We start from the raw sequence: 17,519 nt of genomic DNA on the forward strand, positions 1-17,519 counted from the left end.
CTTTGTTTTGAGATGTTTGCTGCATGTCTGGTGTATCAATTTAAAAAATGGTAACACATTGGTGTTGTAAACTTAAACTTAAAATCAAAAAAATCACTTTATAAATGAAGTTGCTAATATATGAGGCACTGTAGAACAAGAAACTTATTTAAAAAAACAACTTTATTTTTTTAAACAACAAGCTACAATTGCATAAGGGGCAACAACATACAATTTATCACAAATTCCATAAGAAAAGGCAAAGTACAAAAATTCTTAGCTTTCTGTAGAGTAAATACCATAAAAATACTGTACTGGATATTCATAACGGAATAGGTTGTAACACATCACTGCTTGCTTGCACAGGTATACAGTGACCTCTGGTGTGCATTTATAGACTGTAGCCTTTATTTCATTTTCTATTGATTGTCTTAATGACCTGATAAATGTACCTATAAAACCAAAACCTATTGTTTTAGTCAATGAAAAGACTAGTATGTACATATATATCATAAAAAAACGTGTCATTAAAGTGTAGATATACATCTGAATAAATACTACATTCAAGGCCTTTGAATTCAATGCAAAAGCAATACACTTAGCACTACCAATTCGAGGAACTACAGTAAGTACAACTAACCACAATCGACAGTGATCTCTCAAACAGGCCCTGAGTTCAGTCAACGAGTGACTGCTGGTCACTGGGATCATCGGGTGTCTTCCAGTTGCTGCGTTAGAAGAGATAACACTGAAACGTCACATGGTTAGTTATCAGTGTGTGGACACATTTGCGGTTTGCCATTCCCAAAATGCATCTTTTCATAAATTCAGAGCATTTTTTATGTGTTTGAAAGTGGATTCACTCTGAAAAGGTAATAATGTAAATGAGCATTCCCTTTCCCCCTAAAATAAGTGGAGGAGAGGTAGACATCTACACAAAAGATCATGTTTCAGCATAGGTTACAATGAACTGTTGTATTCAAAAATTGAATGATTTGATGCAATTTGTTTCAATTAAATGAAAACAATGTCTATTAAACATTCTTTTATGATGAATGCAACAATTAGAAAATGTCTTTCATGAACTGTCTTTGACAGTGTTTATGCTCTATATTCTATATACATACAAGCATGAATCCTATAATGTTTTATCAAAATATATTTCTTTACATTATCTGCACTTTTTAAGGGATTACTTTCTTATTGAAACACCAGGGGGCAGTGTATATCACACAAAAATAAACAATATACATTCAAGTGGAAGGAATATAAACAGATGACTATTTCCAACAAAATATTAACAATTGTACAACTTTACCAGTATTGACACCATCTATATAAATAACACATTCAAAGTAAAGATCCACAAATCTATCTAGAGATTATAATGACCTCCATGAAAATACACCTAAGACATATCTGAAAGATACAAACTCACCAGATTACAGTACAGTACACATTCGTTACAGGAAACATAGTTCGCCCGCACCTCAGATAAAATCAGTCAGCCTGGTTTTATTTTTAAATACATTCATTTTTCTTATTTCAATATAATTTATATTAATTTAATATAATGTTTGTAGGTGTGTTTTTCTCAACAGTGCTCATACAATCATAAGCAGTTAAATACTTCTACAGGGTCAAGTGTTATAGACCTTTTGTCATGACAATAGTAAAAATCCTGATTGATTCCAGACAAATTCCCAAAACATGATGCATTCCTTTGTGGAATTTTTCATTTGCACGTGGAGTCCTTCCTTGCAGGATTGCAGAATGTGTCTAAAATATGATTTCTACAGGAACGTGTTGTCTGGGCAAAGAGAAATATAACAAAAATAATGTATGCAAAATACACAAAAGATATTTTTTTACCCGTAGTTAAATTTACCAACCTGCTTAATCTCAAGTATAAACCACCAAGAAGGTATTTCATTTTATCAAGCTCTTTTCTTTTTCTTTTTCACAAACACGAGCTGACAGTGTGTATCTCCAGCCTGGGGCCCAAAGCCAAGGCTCACTTGCATAATTAGATTTGCACACAGGAATGTAAAAATGAAGTTAGCGATCATCTGCTTGTTTGTTTCAATCCCTAAGTGAGCTCAGAGGCTAAATCAACGTTATCTAGTTAATCTGGTTCTCTTAAGCAAAGGGGGTAGGATAGTGGATAGTAAGACAGTTTGTGCCTGTTAGATTGAGCATGCCAGTGTATACTCCTCCCGAACACAAACCTCTCTGCCTGTCCAACTCTACAATGAGATAACATGTCAGCTCCCCCGGGTGGTCAGTGCTGGAAGCGCGGCGAGGTGATGTGCGCCTGGTGGAAGGCCCCGTGGGGGGAGTAGAGGATGTCAGAGGTCTGGGAGCTCAACGGTGCCGAGCAGAAGGGCTCGTGGTTGCTCAGCACGGTGGACAGATGCTTGGCCTCTTCGGTCAGTCTCTGGACCTCCTTCCTCAGGGCAGCATTCTCCTTCTCCAGATTCTCACTCTCCTGAAAACAAGAACGAGGGCCGGTCAGACAGTGGGCCGAGTCGTACAGAGTTTCAGCAGACTTGTACCCTGCCAGGAAGACGTCGAGTGAATTTCACGTCCTCAGTGTTCTTCCTAGGACTTTTCAAATCACCAGTCTAGGTCGACACTAGACCAATGCTAGACCATGAGGGAGCTTTCATTGTGTTTTACAACAAAGTGGTTAGTTACTTAATAATTATCATTCAGCACCAAGTAATGATTACCAGTTGAACAGAAAATCATTTTTATAATGATTGTTATTATCGTATCTTTACAGGCATTTCTTGGTGGGCTGCTGAAGGATGAAATATCCCAGATACAATGAATGTCAGTCTGACGTTCACTGAATGGAACATTTTTTCGGGGTCTATAATCAGTTCTTGTTGTTGCAGTTGAGATTGGGAGGATGTTTATGATTCTTTTTCCTCGTGAAGTGTGGGAAAAAAACAAAAAAAGGTTCCAGTTGACTCCGTTAATAATTCTGACACACCGTGGGGAGGTTTTACCACGCTATTGACTTACTGTAAACATAGGCCAGGGCAAGCCCCGCTGACAGACTGCAAATACGTCATGCCATTTAAATAGGCAGCTGTCGCTCCCCTGTTACCAGAAATGACAGCATCGTATCTGCCCACTACTCGATCAAGTACATTTTCATTGAAGAAAAATAAGTAGAAAAACCACAGATCTGGCAGGAAACGTGTCACAGGTAGGGAAAAAACAGATTTTTGGTGCTTCCTGTTTATCATGTGCAGCGATGAAACCGAAACCTCAGACTATACTGCTCTACTACGGTTGATCAGTCCATTCTCTCAAGAGAGACACGAAGATGACACACTAGCAGCTCATGAACCGAAGGCCTAAATCCCCCTTGCTACACACATATAGGACACACAATTCACTGCCTGGTTTCCTTCACATGTTAATAAATCTTAACAGGGACTAAACAGTCAGGGAATCATTTAAATATGTTCACATTTTTTCAACTGAAATTACTGAAGAGAAAAACAACAACCCCATATGTATATTATTTGTTTACTTATTGAATCAAACAGAAAATAGTTTAAATCTTTGAAATAGTATGATACCAGTTTTCAAGTTTGATACCAATTTCAAGACTCAAAGGAAGCAGAACCAGAACCAGAAACCTTGTGAAAAACATTTTATGAGGGGATCGGTGTGAATATCCAAATTATCGAAGACGTTTTAACTGAATTAAAAAAACATTTTGTCTTCATATTCACCCAAAATGTATTCTTAAAGAAGGACCAATGAAAGATAATGTACTGTGATGATCATTTCACATAGGGAAAAGCCATTCTAATAAACTTCATTTCACATGTTACTGTATGTTCTGCATTTGTCTTGAATGGACAGTAATTTGTAGTTTTGCAATTTAATTTACCCCAGTTCCTTAAAAAGATTTCAGTTTCAGTCAATCTTCAACAGTATGTGTTAAACAAGTATTTTTTTAATACAATTTCATGTTTTCCTGTTTTTTAAGGAAACGAGCTGTACATGTTATACTAATTTGCGGAGAAAATTTAGGACAAATTGCATTAATCTCCCTCAGAAAAGCAGAAATGAAAAACCTGGTCAAACACAGTTCACACTATCTATGAGTACAGCTACATCTTCATTTTTTTGTGTGATAAAAAAGCACACTTCTGTGGAATTAGTTCGGTGTTTCCCCTGTGCCTCTGGTTTGTGGACCATGTGGATGACAGAAAACCATCTTTACTACACAACTGCACCTCTTATCAGATGGCTTGTGGTTCCTTGATCTGAATTAACACAAGCCGGTTTTATTAATGGTGTCCAAAAGCAGGAAATTACACATTTTTTCCCCTACAGATTAAGTGCTTAAAACCACATATACTCAGGTTAATAAATTTTTCTGACTGCATCATAATTTTAGGTAAACTGTGCCATGTGGGAAATGTGAAGAGAAATGCAACTGTGGAAGGGTTTTCGTGTTCAGGTTTACAGGTTTACAATAGATGGGTGTATGCTCTATAAAGTTCACTACTTCAAGTGATTATGTTAGAAAAACCTTCAGAGCATTAAGTTAAAGTAGCGTAGATTCTCTGCATTAACTTGATGACCCATAACCCATTGGCCCAGTGCTTGCTGATCTATTGGTCTGGCCTTGCCCTCCAGAGTACTGAATAGTGAAAGCCACCGATTACAGTTAGTGAGTATTCTACCAAAGCCAAGGCCGGAAATATCTATTTCTTTACCATTCATTTTCTTCCTTGTGAAAGTTGATGACTAAAATCTTCACAGTTGCAAGAGTATTAATCCAGTCAATGAACAGCCACAACAGTTTAAAATGAAAGTCACTGTGCACGACATACCAAGCACAGCTATTGTCAGACACTCAGAGTGGAAGTGTGTACAGCTAACTGTTGCTACCTCAGCATCAACAGTTCTTTAAACTCATTCTGGCAAAGGTAATTCTTCCCAGAAAATGTCTTTCCCTGTCCACCTACTGCCAAATGATACCCATCGATTGACCTCAATCTATCATTTGAAATGGTTTTCAATAACTACATTAAACAGCTTTTTTTCAAACTTCCTGTCAGACCTAATATCTTCTACTTCCAGCTTCTGCTCCATGAGGGGCAGAGATCACAAACATTGCATTTATTCATGTAAAAAGTTGTTGCATATGTGAAGAATTATGGTCCCGAGATTTTGCAATAGGTCTTCTTAGATTTCCCCAGTCCCCTCTGAAACTGTACTCAGCAAATTAGTCAAACTGGACAAGGTTTAACATCATAACTAAAATTATATTTTCAATTCATCGCTATGTAACACAACCAAAACTATAATTGCTATATCACTTATGTAGCAATTTTAAAAACAGTTAGAATCCCCTTATTATATAATAGCCTTCTGAACTGTCTCTCTTCAGTGTATATAGGTGTGCATAAGGCTCTGTGCTGTATTATCATGAATAGTGGGACTGCCCCCACTACAACAAGATAGCTAGGCAGATAGTACACAAACTGCAAATGTAGGAAGGAGACAGTGTATATACACCAAACATGCATATAGTTTCAGAGCATTCAGAAGATGCATATATTAATGAGCTGCAGGAATATTCCCAATGCCCAGAGCAAGATCCAGCGGGTGAAGTGAGCAGACGCTGGGTAATACTACACTCGTAATGACACAAGGCATGTTGGTACTATCAAAGGGGACTCAGTTTCACAGTGTGTCTGCTCTCACAAGGCACAGGAATACCAGGTTTGTGGGGAGTTGTGGTTTGTTCACGGGGGTTCCTCACCAGATGCAGGGTGTCTGCTTTCTGCGTCTGTCTCATCCTGCTCTTCTGAGCTGCAATGCGGTTCTTCTCTCTCCTCATGACCTTTTTCACATCATCTGAGGAATCCTGGGGGACAGCCAATGCAACAAGACAATTCAGCACCTTCGAAATAAGCCGAGTCCATCCAAGAAAAAGCTTGACCAACCGAAATTCACGGACGTGTCTCTTTTCCAGCTGTCAAGTCTTTCAACTAAGTAGGTGTCCAATTAGTAAAGAAAGCTTGGGTGCAAAGGGCATAAGTGTCTGACTTTGATGCCCCAAAACTATATGCAGTAGAAGGATGTAAATAGAACCTGAAATGTCGTAAAGAATTGAAAAGCAAACACTGCATTGTGTGATAAACAAAGCTTCTATATTTTCATGCTGATACTGTAGGGAAACATTACAAATTTTGTTGAAATATGACCGCTTTCATCATAAATTATTCATAGTGTTTTTTCTAGAAATGATGATGAAATATATTGTAACGTAGCACAAAATTAGCCGGGTGTACATTCTGTAATGAATTGGTATTTGCAGTGAAGACAGATTTACCAAACAATGCCTTTTTCTGAATCTGTCTCACTGTTAGATTGCATCGAAAAAGGAAACTATCCACAACAAAGTCTGGACAAGCAGTGTTTCTTAGAAAGCTGATTCTGACACATGCTTACAGACAGGATTTCTCTATAATACTGACTCAACACCAAGAAAGCGAAATTACTTAAAGTGTGTGGAAGCAGTTAATGAGTAACAAACAGGATTGCAGTTGAACAGTGGTAGGAATACATCAAATAAAAAAAGCTTTGAGTGCATTTTTTGATTAATGTTTGTAAAGCATATGTGAGATTATACCTTGTTTACATTTTTTTACTGTGCTTGTGACATTGGAGACCATGCTAATATTCTAAGGTCACTCAGATTCTGTGCACCATTGGTAATACCTACCTACATATATATATATATACAGTGAGGGAAAAAAGTATTTGATCCCCTGCTGATTTTGTACGTTTGCCCACTGACAAAGAAATGATCAGTCTATAATTTTAATGGTAGGTGTATTTTAACAGTGAGAGACAGAATAACAACAAAAAAATCCAGAAAAACGCTTTTAAAAAAGTTATACATTTATTTGCATGTTAATGAGGGAAATAAGTATTTGATCCCCTATCAATCAGCAAGATTTCTGGCTCCCAGGTGTCTTTTATACAGGTAACGAGCTGAGATTAGGAGCACTCTCTTAAAGGCAGTGCTCCTAATCTCAGCTCGTTACCTGTATAAAAGACACCTGTCCACAGAAGCAATCAATCAATCAGATTCCAAACTCTCCACCATGGCCAAGACCAAAGAGCTGTCCAATGATGTCAGGGACAAGATTGTAGACCTACACAAGGCTGGAATGGGCTACAAGACCATCGCCAAGCAGCTTGGTGAGAAGGTGACAACAGTTGGTGCGATTATTCGCAAATGGAAGAAACACAAAATAACTGTCAGTCTCCCTCGGTCTGGGGCTCCATGCAAGATCTCACCTCATGGAGTTTCAATGATCATGAGAACGGCGAGGAATCAGCCCAGAACTACACGGGAGGATCTTGTTAATGATCTCAAGGCAGCTGGGACCATAGTCACCAAGAAAACAATTGGTAACACACTACGCCGTGAAGGACTGAAATCCTGCAGCGCCCGCAAGGTCCCCCTGCTCAAGAATGCACATGTACAGGCCCGTCTGAAGTTTGCCAATGAACATCTGAATGATTCAGAGGAGAACTGGGTGAAAGTGTTGTGGTCAGATGAGACCAAAATCGAGCTCTTTGGCATCAAGGAATGACCCCAAGAACACCATCCCCACTGTCAAACATGGAGGTGGAAACATTATGCTTTGGGGGTGTTTTTCTGTTAAGGGGACAGGACAACTGCACCGCATCAAAGGGACGATGGACGGGGCCATGTACCGTCAAATCTTGGGTGAGAACCTCCTTCCCTCAGCCAGGGCATTGAAAATGGGTCGTGGATGGGTATTCCAGCATGACAATGACCCAAAACACACAGCCAAGGCAACAAAGCAGTGGCTCAAGAAGAAGCACATTAAGGTCCTGGAGTGGCCTAGCCAGTCTCCAGACCTTAATCCCATAGAAAATCTGTGGAGGGAGCTGAAGGTTCGAGTTGCCAAACGTCAGCCTCGAAACCTTAATGACTTGGAGAGGATCTGCAAAGAGGAGTGGGACAAAATCCCTCCTGAGATGTGTGCAAACCTGGTGGCCAACTACAAGAAACATGTGACCTCTGTGATTGCCAACAAGGGTTTTGCCACCAAGTACTAAGTCGAAGGGGTCAAATACTTATTTCCCTCATTAACATGCAAATCAATGTATAACTTTTTTGAAATGCGTTTTTCTGGATTTTTTTGTTGTTATTCTGTCTCTCACTGTTAAAATACACCTACCATTACAATTATAGACTGATTATTTCTTTGTCAGTGGGCAAACGTACAAAATCAGCAGGGAATCAAATACTTTTTTCCCTCACTGTATATATATATTTAATTGTATTAATTTTATATTTTTTGTAATGTGTTCGAGAGCTGTTAACAATGTAGTTTATTAATAAAGTGCTGTTATCTACAATTAACTTTCTCCCAGTATTCTTACAAGATTCAGTCCTGCTTGTTTAAGAAAATACCACATGGTTTTAAAATCATCAGCAACTGGATTTGTTATAGTTGTTGTTTGATTTAAATGACTTAATTAAGAAACTGTGCACTGTTGTCACAGAGGGAAAACTACTTTTACAAACCGGAGGTTGTGTCCCAGTTATCAATACTGCTGCAGTGTTCAGAGCACTAGTTAAGCCTTCAGTTAGGGCTGGGCCGGTTTCTTTTTTTTTTAAAACAGGGTGTGTTCTGAGGAAATGATGATTAACCTGTTTCATGTCCTGTGAGTTACAGTTTAAAAGGTATCAAAATGATTAATGATCGCAAACTGAATTTGTTGTGGAGGGCTGCATCCCCTTGCATCGGTGACTGGAAAAGCTGAACTCAATCCAACTTTGATCCTTTGTACTTAATAATGGTTTTGTTCATTGAAAATAAACATTTTAAAAACACATGAAAAGACATGATGTGACGCACGCCTGTCTGTCGCAGCGGTTGATTCAAATTCTTGTATGTAGGAAACATGGCAGCCCCCTGAAGGGCAGGGGTAGTCCAGGGAAAGGCACATTCTGCATAATTTACATTGAACTACAATGTGGAGAGACAGCCCCCACATGCACTTTAGCGGGCATGCAGGATAAGTACACTCTCCAAACTCTGTTTATAGTTTATGGTAAAGTGTGCTGGGAGCCTCAGGAAATATATGAATAACCATACAGCTCCACAAACACTCAATTTTATTTATAAATGTATTATTGTGCTACACTAATAACTGCTCGGAGGATTGCCCCTATGAAATGAAATGCCATTACACAGCGGCATCTTCATCCATAAAAGGATTAAAGCCCCAGATTAACCAAACCACTTGCCAACAGACATCCTGCACAGATAGTCAGCGTACACAGCACACCCTGCCAGTGAATGATCTTCACACGTGTTGAGAATGTGAGGAAGGTTTCATGCTCTTCTATACAAATGTCATGATACTCTGTGCAAACTGAGACACTGGCAATCTGAGAAATAGCAATGCTTTCTCTGCAAAAAGAACCTGCTTATTTAAATGATACAACTTCACATATGTGGGTATTATGCAGGAGAATATACATCCACAGTGAAAATATGTAATTTGTGCATAAACCACACAGACTTGTGAATGATACTCAAATCGAGCCAGTTCAGAGAAAACTGCAGCCAGCCTGCCCCTTGCAGACCTGTTCCCTTTCTTTTGACTGGACAAAAAATACAACTGTATAAACTTTCAATAATAGAGGAATAAATGTATTTACCTGCTTACTGCCCGGAGATGGAGATCTGGTAAAACTTGTGTCGTTACTGTCAGAACCCTGTGCCATAGCAAACTGCGTCTCAGTAAAGCCACAGGTCTCTCCACTTCTGCTTTCTGTCTCTCTCTATCTCTGTATACTGAACTATTCTTGCCTCTTTTACTTAATGAATAAGACTCTCTCTCTCTCTCTCTCTCTCTCTCCCTCCCCTCTCTCTCTCTCTCTCTCTCTCTCTCTCTCTCTCTCTCTCTCTCTGCCTCTATGAGACTTTATCTCAGTTTTCTTAACTCTGTCTGATGTGGTTTCTGGTAAGATCTGTCTGAGTGACTCGCAACTGGAAGTCACATGATGTGGAAACTTTTAACAAAAACATACAGGGATGTATGCCTCAAAAACCCAGAAAAAAGCCCACTTTCGCTCATTGCATGGGTGAAAGTATGAAGAGCAATTTCACTATTTACTAGGGGGCATATACAGGATAAAACATTATATAACCAGTAAGAGCATACAAATACCATTACTATTATAAGTGATAATAGTAGTAGTAGAAATAGTAGTGGTGTTTATATTCAGCGGCTCTCTAATATTCACTTTATTTTTACTATTTGTTTGATATGTAACTGAATACATATCTTTTTTAGACATTGATATATTTATTGTTATTATACAGGGAGTTCTTTTATAAAATGACCAAAGTATGTATAGCTTTGATAATATGAATAACCAGAACGTTGCATTTATCATAATGTAATGTAAATGCCTGTGACTTAAAACTATATAAACTGATTTGTATCATAAACCAAGAAATCTGAGCAACTCCAAGCCAAGTCAATACACATGTCAAGAAATTGGTATGAATATGTAAATATGCATGCTCTGGTAATTAACGTGTTTTACAGAATTTTCAATAAAAATTACCATGAATGTATCATTTCCAGTTGAGATGGGACTTGCATTATGATTTTTTTTTGTAATGTGTTAACATACCACTGTTTAATGTAACGCAACACTAATTATGTCACACCTGCTAAAGATGGGCAAAGCGAGAGCTGCAGTTTTGTTATCCCAGATGTGAATGTGGGGGAGGGGGGACCAGTGGGGCTCTCCACTTTAAAAAGTCCTCAGTTCTGATTTACCGTATGTGCTTGAAAAAAGGCTAAAATTAATTTAAAAAAAGAAATTCCTTAGTGAACTGTCAAGCTACCAGAAATAAAAAAACAGTTAACCAGTACCTTTGATGATGAATAGTTTATTTAGTTTACTACTATATTTACTACCACGACTGAATTTCTCCTTCTGTATAACAAGAAAAACAAATTGTGAATTATCAGGTAAATCTCTCAAGACATGAGATGACAGATTCTTTTTTTTAACATAAATAAGGTGTTTTTGCTTATTTTTTGAAGGGTACATTTAGAAGAATGATGTATATTTTATTATGCTGGCTGTCAGCTGAGGCTTTAGTAATCTTTTCTTTATCTATATATTTATCTATCAAACATATTTTAAAATTGGTGGAACCCCCTGGTCTTTATTTAGGAAATAAATATTAAAAATATAGACCACCATTCTTGCCATAACAATACACGTATCACAAAAAAATATTATTATTATTAGTAGTAGTATTAGTATTAGTATTATTAGTATTATTAGTGTTAGTGTTAGTATTATCTTATTCTCCACGGGATCTGTTCAATACTATCATGATTTCTCATCTGAAAAGGGAGCAAAACAAATTCTGCTTCACAAGACTCCCACACACAAAACATGTTCTGCTGGCAGCTTTCTCAAAAGGAATTTTAAAAAGCTTTGCATTGTGGGTGGTGTTTTAATATATTCTACATTTTTCATCCAGGAAGAGTTACCAGATAAAAAACATGATTTTTGAAAAGATATATATGTTTTTGTATATGTGTGTATGCATGTATGTATTTCTGCAGTCAAAAGAAATATCGCGTTAGTTTAAGAAACAGCTATTGTCAACAGTCGTGCCTTTTACCTAGAACAATGAGAAGTAAAGCCCACCTGTTAAATTTCAATTTGGCTCTTTACCAAAAGCCCCCAGAGAAAAAGTCCCCAGGACCAGAGTCAGGGCTCCTAGGAAACATCAGTGGGAGGCTTAACATTAGCACAGATATATATATGTTTAAAACAGTTCAAGTGAAAAATATTAGTTGAGGTAAGGAAATAAACAAAACAAACTAACTAAAACAAGGATTTGCATTGCAGATGCTCTGTAAAATTTTCCCTACAAGAAAAAACTAAACAAACGAACATGCAAAATTGTGGATTCATATATAAGTCTACTTGGTTAGTAACTTCAAGCATTTCTTTTCTGGTTTATTTAAAATGTGCCCCATCCTCTGCTTTGGCTTTTGACCTTTCAAACTGAGTCAAACACAGTGAAATGCTTCAACCTCACTGCACTGCATGTCCTGTGGATCCCTAAGAGACTGCAAAATCTTCATTTGATTATACGTGTATTTTAACAATAATAATAATTTCACTCATCCCAGATTAAGCACATACAGCAAGCATACACTGAGTGGCCACTTTATTAGACACACCGACCTAATAGTAAGTTACTCCCCCGCATAACAGCCTGAATGTGTCGGGGCATGGACATGGCAAGGTGTCGAAAGCACCACAGAGATGCTGGCCCATGACGACTCCATTCCTTCCCGTAATTGTTGCAAATTGGCTGGTGGTGGATCTCTACTCTGAATAGCTCTTTCCATCTCATCCTACAGATACTTGATTGGATTGAGATCTGGTGTCTGGGCCGAATTCTGAATGAGCCGAATTCACTGCTATGTTTCTGAAAAGTCTCTTTCAGCACCACTGTTGTACACTGCTGTTATCTGACTGACTGTAACCTGTAAGTCATGTCAGCCTCTGCTGCATCAACGGGCTGTTTCCAACCACAGGACCACCTTTTTTTTTTTTTTTTCAGTGGTGGACCATTCTCGATACATGCATGACACTGCTATGCGTGAAAGCCCCAGTGGTACTGCTATTTCTGACATACTCATACCGGGCGGTCTGGCACCAATTACTATTCCCACGTTCAAAGTCGCTTAAATCTTCTGTCTTGTCTATTCTCCCTCTGAATTGCACACACACATAATCTCTAGGCACTGGCCTACCTGCTTTAAATGACTAATAAAGATGTCATTCAGTGTTACAGCAATGGCAACTTTGGGATATTGCACCGCAGGTTCCAACACATACATTGTCTTGATGCTTCTTCTCTCAACAGACAACAGATTACCCATTGCAAATATTGTGCCCACAAACAGGATCTAATAATCCCATTCTTTAGCTTCCATTGCGAAGAATTGCATTTCCGATTAGATTAGATCTCCCCTCACATTCTCCTGCAATATGTACTGTGGGTTTTGCAGCCAAACAAAAATACATTGAATTGTGAAACCGCTTGTTTAAGACGGGAACTCATTGTATTCATGTGACCAGATGCACGGCGCAGTCGGAAAATCTGATCGAGCTTGTCATATCTGGAAAACATCTGCTGCTAACTGCTGCAGATAAAACGCAACATAAGGGAACGTCACCAGCATCAACAGCGAAGAGTGGCATATCTGCATAAATTGTAATTTAGACAAATTGAGATGTTTTTATCCAAAACAATCTCCAGCACACATTCTCCTCTCACCCCCACTGGACAGTCAGTGAAAATACTATTGACCCCTGTATACTTGTGCCCATTTGCACAACTCTTCACCACATCAAACCAATCATCTTTCACTTACAATTAAACTGTTGCTAGCTATGGGGGGGTCTGCTACACAGACTTGTTTTCCTTTAGGTATTTTTTAAGTGTTCAGTTAAGTGTTTTTAAACATTCATATATCATAAAGCGGAAATATATCGTTTTCAAAAGTATTGCAAGTATGGCAAGTATAAAAAATGCTTTTCAATCAGGTTTGAATTTTTGACGTGTTTCTTTTATTTCTGGTATTATTCCGTCATTGGCCTTTATACCTGGAAAGGATCTGATTACTGTAAGCATGTATTCATCTGTTTCTAATTGTTGATGCCAATTGTCTAAGACTTTAACTAAGACTTCACATGAATACTAATACATTCTGCACCTCAAATAACCTCCCCTCCCCCTCTTTGAAGAAATATGTGTCACCCAAAATTCCTCAGTCTGTAGGCAGAAGCCAGCCATTTTTCTCACTTTTCTCACTTACTGCATCACACTAAAAAACTATGCAAATCTTGCCTAATTATGAGGTTACAAAGTAACAAGTACCAGAGCCATACAAGTTATTGAGACTTATTTAATGTCAAGGTAAGAAGAGCACACTGTTTTGTTCTTTCACAAGCTGAACTGTGTGCATCGCATAAGATAAATGTGAATAATAAGCAGTGAAAATATGGTTAAAATACAGATGTAATGTGAAACACCTGAGGAGAAAGGAGAGACTACAACAGAATAACCTGTATATCACATCAACAACAAACAGTTGATTTCAATAATGCTATAATTATCAACACTTCCTTCCTTCTCTTCTTCCTACTGCTTTCCTTCCAGAAGCAGCTAGAAAAAAAAAAAAAAACATTCAGTCAATGTAAGATATGCTGTGAAAGCTGAAGGCATTTGTTATATTTCACTCTTAATTGCATCAGTGCAACATGTAATAATACATCCATAGAACTAGGCAGCAACCTTTACTGTCACCTACAGACCCTCCATGTTTAACTCAGTTTACCAGAAAGAAGTTGAAGAGATTGTCCAAGATTAACCCAAGAGTCAGAGTGTAATTGTGAAAGTCTACAGACTCAGCATTGCCTGCAAATGCAAAAAATAAATCTGTCTACAATCTATCCACCTTGTTTTGGCAAGGTTCTATACATCTTTAATTTCCATATATATTATACATATACTTTAGGCTCTGAAACCTGGTCATAAACACAAAATAGTAAAGAATCTGCAAACAAACTAATAAATGGATCTGAGAATTAACAAATGTGACATAATTGAGAGAGTGAATGTTCAGACACCTTACAAAACTACAGGCTTAGGATGGATAAAAGAAACAGTAGAATGGATACTTAGAAGAGGACCACATAACAGATGGGAAGATAAGATATGCTTGACTGGCTTGAGCTGGAAAAGATAAAAACCTGGGGAGGCCTTAATCCAACAAGTGGGCCAATAAATGCTGATACATAAAAATTGAATTGTACTGTTATTAATATATTTCTTCCCATGCTTCAGAAAACTACTTTCTACTTTTTCTACTTCCTAGATTATTTTGTTCTTAGTTTTCAATTATTGCATTTGTTAAGCCTTACCTTGATTAATTCACTGTATTTCTTTAATAAATCCCTAACAAAAAAATAAATTACTGATTGAACTCATTGTGAATGAACAATGAAGTTTATTACAGTGTACATGCCTCCCTTCAGGCAGAGACCTTATTGAAATACAAGTGCCGCCCACCACTAACCACCTCTGTCTTACATCATTAGCAGAGTGATGGAAAGTCAGGGGCCAGCCATTTGCTGATCCTTTTACAAAAATCCCTTCAACGACCACTGACATTTTCAATGCAGGGAAACCAAAAACCAAAATGAACACACTCTAGTTTTACTGCATGAGAAGAAGAAGAAAGACACAAAGAGGCGAAGCAGGTAGAGGAAGAAGAACTAGTTTGTTGCTTAATCCGATACAGATTTTTTTCTTTGTTAAGAAACACAGATCGGTGGCTGCTCATGTTTCAGGCCCGTTCATGCGAACTAGGCCCAGGACATCCTCAGAGGACTGGCAGCGCACCACCTCCCCATTCACAGTCCACCTCTCTCTGAATTTGAGGTGCCTCTGGTCATGTTCTTCTGTGCTCACTAGAAGAGCAGGTTACTTTGTGCTGTACCCTTTGAAAAACATCCAAAAGACAAATGTGTTAAACAAAAGTGCTAAAAGACATTAAGGCACTGCCACTCTTATTTTATATGCAAACAAAGAAAACCAAGGCGTGCACTATAGAGTATTATAATTGTATAATTAAAATATAAATAAAATCTCTCCACTTGTGTTCCTGGTGTTCAGGTTAATTGAAAAGTTGAGGTGGAGAGATTTATTTAATCGAGTTTAAAACGTGCAAAAGGCTACACAGCGACTCACGGCGGAGGTTTTCAGTACAGCACCTCAATAACCCCCACAAAACAAGCTGTTTCCAGTAGAGGGCGGGCAATATTTGTACAAAACCGAAATGCATGAAGTAAATGTCAAAGATTTTTGGTTATTTGTTGCAATGGTTTGCATAACAACAATAACAAAAACATATGAAACGTGTAATTGCAAAGGTGCAAATGTGCAAACGATAGATGTCCTCACAGCAAACAACCAATTCATAGGGAAACTTCAACCTGCTGTATAATACTACTAACTGCATACTAAATTCAAAACGTAAAAACAGACTCCTGTTGTTTAAACGCAAAAAAGGCCGAGTCCCGCTGTGTTGCTCAGGCTGCGCTGCAGCGTCTATTCACAGGCGCGATCCCACTACTGAGCGGCACGGGGGCTTTGACCTGCTCCGTGTCCGGCCTGGGCCGGTGCACCCCTCCTTAGGCGACCTGGTGGTCCCGGGCTCCCCCAGGAGCACCATATCGATACCGAGCTTAGTGCGGACACCCGATCGGCATAGTCCGCTGCAGCTCAGAGCTCCTGAGCTCAAACGATCCGCCAGCCTCAGCCTCCCGGCAGCTGGGATTACAGGCGCACGCCACCGCGCCCGGCGAGGAGCTCCGTGTGCGGCGCGCTGTTCAGGCTGCCGGCCGCTGACGTCACACTGCCGCCAGACGCAGAAGCGCCTGCTGCCATCTAGGGGCTATTATTATTTATGGTGACTTGAACTATAAAGGCTGACACAATGTCAAATTCTACTTCACTCACAGACAGTATCAGTGATATAGTTGAAATATAACACCTGACTGCAATAAGAGGTGTTGTTTCACAAAGTGTGGAAGGCTTCAGGGTGGGAGCGTTTCTTAAAACCGGCCCAAGCTCCAAAACTAGAGGGATGGTTTGGGAAAAAGCTGCCACTATTTCAGAGGTGAGCTGAAGAGAGGCTGGTAGATCATGGCAGGACCCCTGCGGAGAAACCAGTCCCATTTAAAACCTGTACAAATAATCAGTAGGAGGTGCAGGACCCCCAGTAGGATGGTCAACGCGAAGCTGAGAATCAATAGCTTGTGCTTGAGCTTGGCGCATAGAAAAACATTTCCAAGGGAAGCAGATATGGAGGCCATTATCAACATGCTGGGAAGGGGGGGATTAAATGGTTAATCTCTCAGATAAGTGAATGTGAGATGTAAAGTGGGCTCCTTTTGAAGAAGTGGTTAATATGATCTTATGTAATAGATGCTGTCTATTCCTGTGTATTGAATTCCTGAAATTCCTGTTTACATTTTAATAAAATACTTTATATGAACAGCACATTAAATCATGAAAATACAAGAGTGAGAAACAAGTTTTCAATAATGTATTAATTGCGTTGTATCTTTCATGATTAATAAACCTCATGTTTTTATATAAAATAAGTTGCACCTGATGGTTGCTTATTTTACAAGCTACCCTAAAATTAACAACGTAGCGTAAAGCTACTAGGGAAAAAACAGGAACTACTACCCAAAAACAGATTAATGTAAATCTACAGAACCTTTTAGATCTGAAATAAAATTGCAAATGAGCAACATGTCTAATTGAGACAACACTGTGTATATGCAAAACATTGATTTAAGCACTCTGAGTACCTCTCAG

General features: G+C 38.6%; 1 protein-coding gene across 1 annotated transcript; it reads right to left on the reverse strand.

Annotated features, from left to right (window-relative positions):
- Window positions 1-163: 163 nt before the first annotated feature.
- batf (basic leucine zipper transcription factor, ATF-like) lies at window positions 164-9,907 on the reverse strand. Its single transcript, XM_066694678.1, has 3 exons — window positions 9,734-9,907; window positions 5,780-5,884; window positions 164-2,467 (listed from the first exon to the last, which is right to left on the reverse strand). The coding sequence occupies exons 1-3, from the start codon at window positions 9,797-9,799 to the stop codon at window positions 2,261-2,263; spliced, it is 378 nt and encodes a 125-aa protein (XP_066550775.1). The 5' UTR covers window positions 9,800-9,907; the 3' UTR covers window positions 164-2,260.
- Between the last annotated feature and the right edge of the window lie 7,612 nt (window positions 9,908-17,519).

Source organism: Amia ocellicauda, chromosome 21, assembly GCF_036373705.1.
Source record: "Amia ocellicauda isolate fAmiCal2 chromosome 21, fAmiCal2.hap1, whole genome shotgun sequence".
NCBI classification, from domain to species: domain Eukaryota; kingdom Metazoa; phylum Chordata; class Actinopteri; order Amiiformes; family Amiidae; genus Amia; species Amia ocellicauda.

Coding starts and splice junctions, on each gene's coding strand:
- batf (XM_066694678.1), bottom strand. CDS start 9,799: ATGGCACAGGGTTCTGACAGTAACGACACAAGTTTTACCAGATCTCCA. Junction 5,885..9,733: donor CATCTCCGGGCAGTAAGCAG/GTAAATACATTT, acceptor GCTGTCCCCCAG/GATTCCTCAGATGATGTGAA. Junction 2,468..5,779: donor AAGCAGACACCCTGCATCTG/GTGAGGAACCCC, acceptor TCTTGTTTTCAG/GAGAGTGAGAATCTGGAGAA.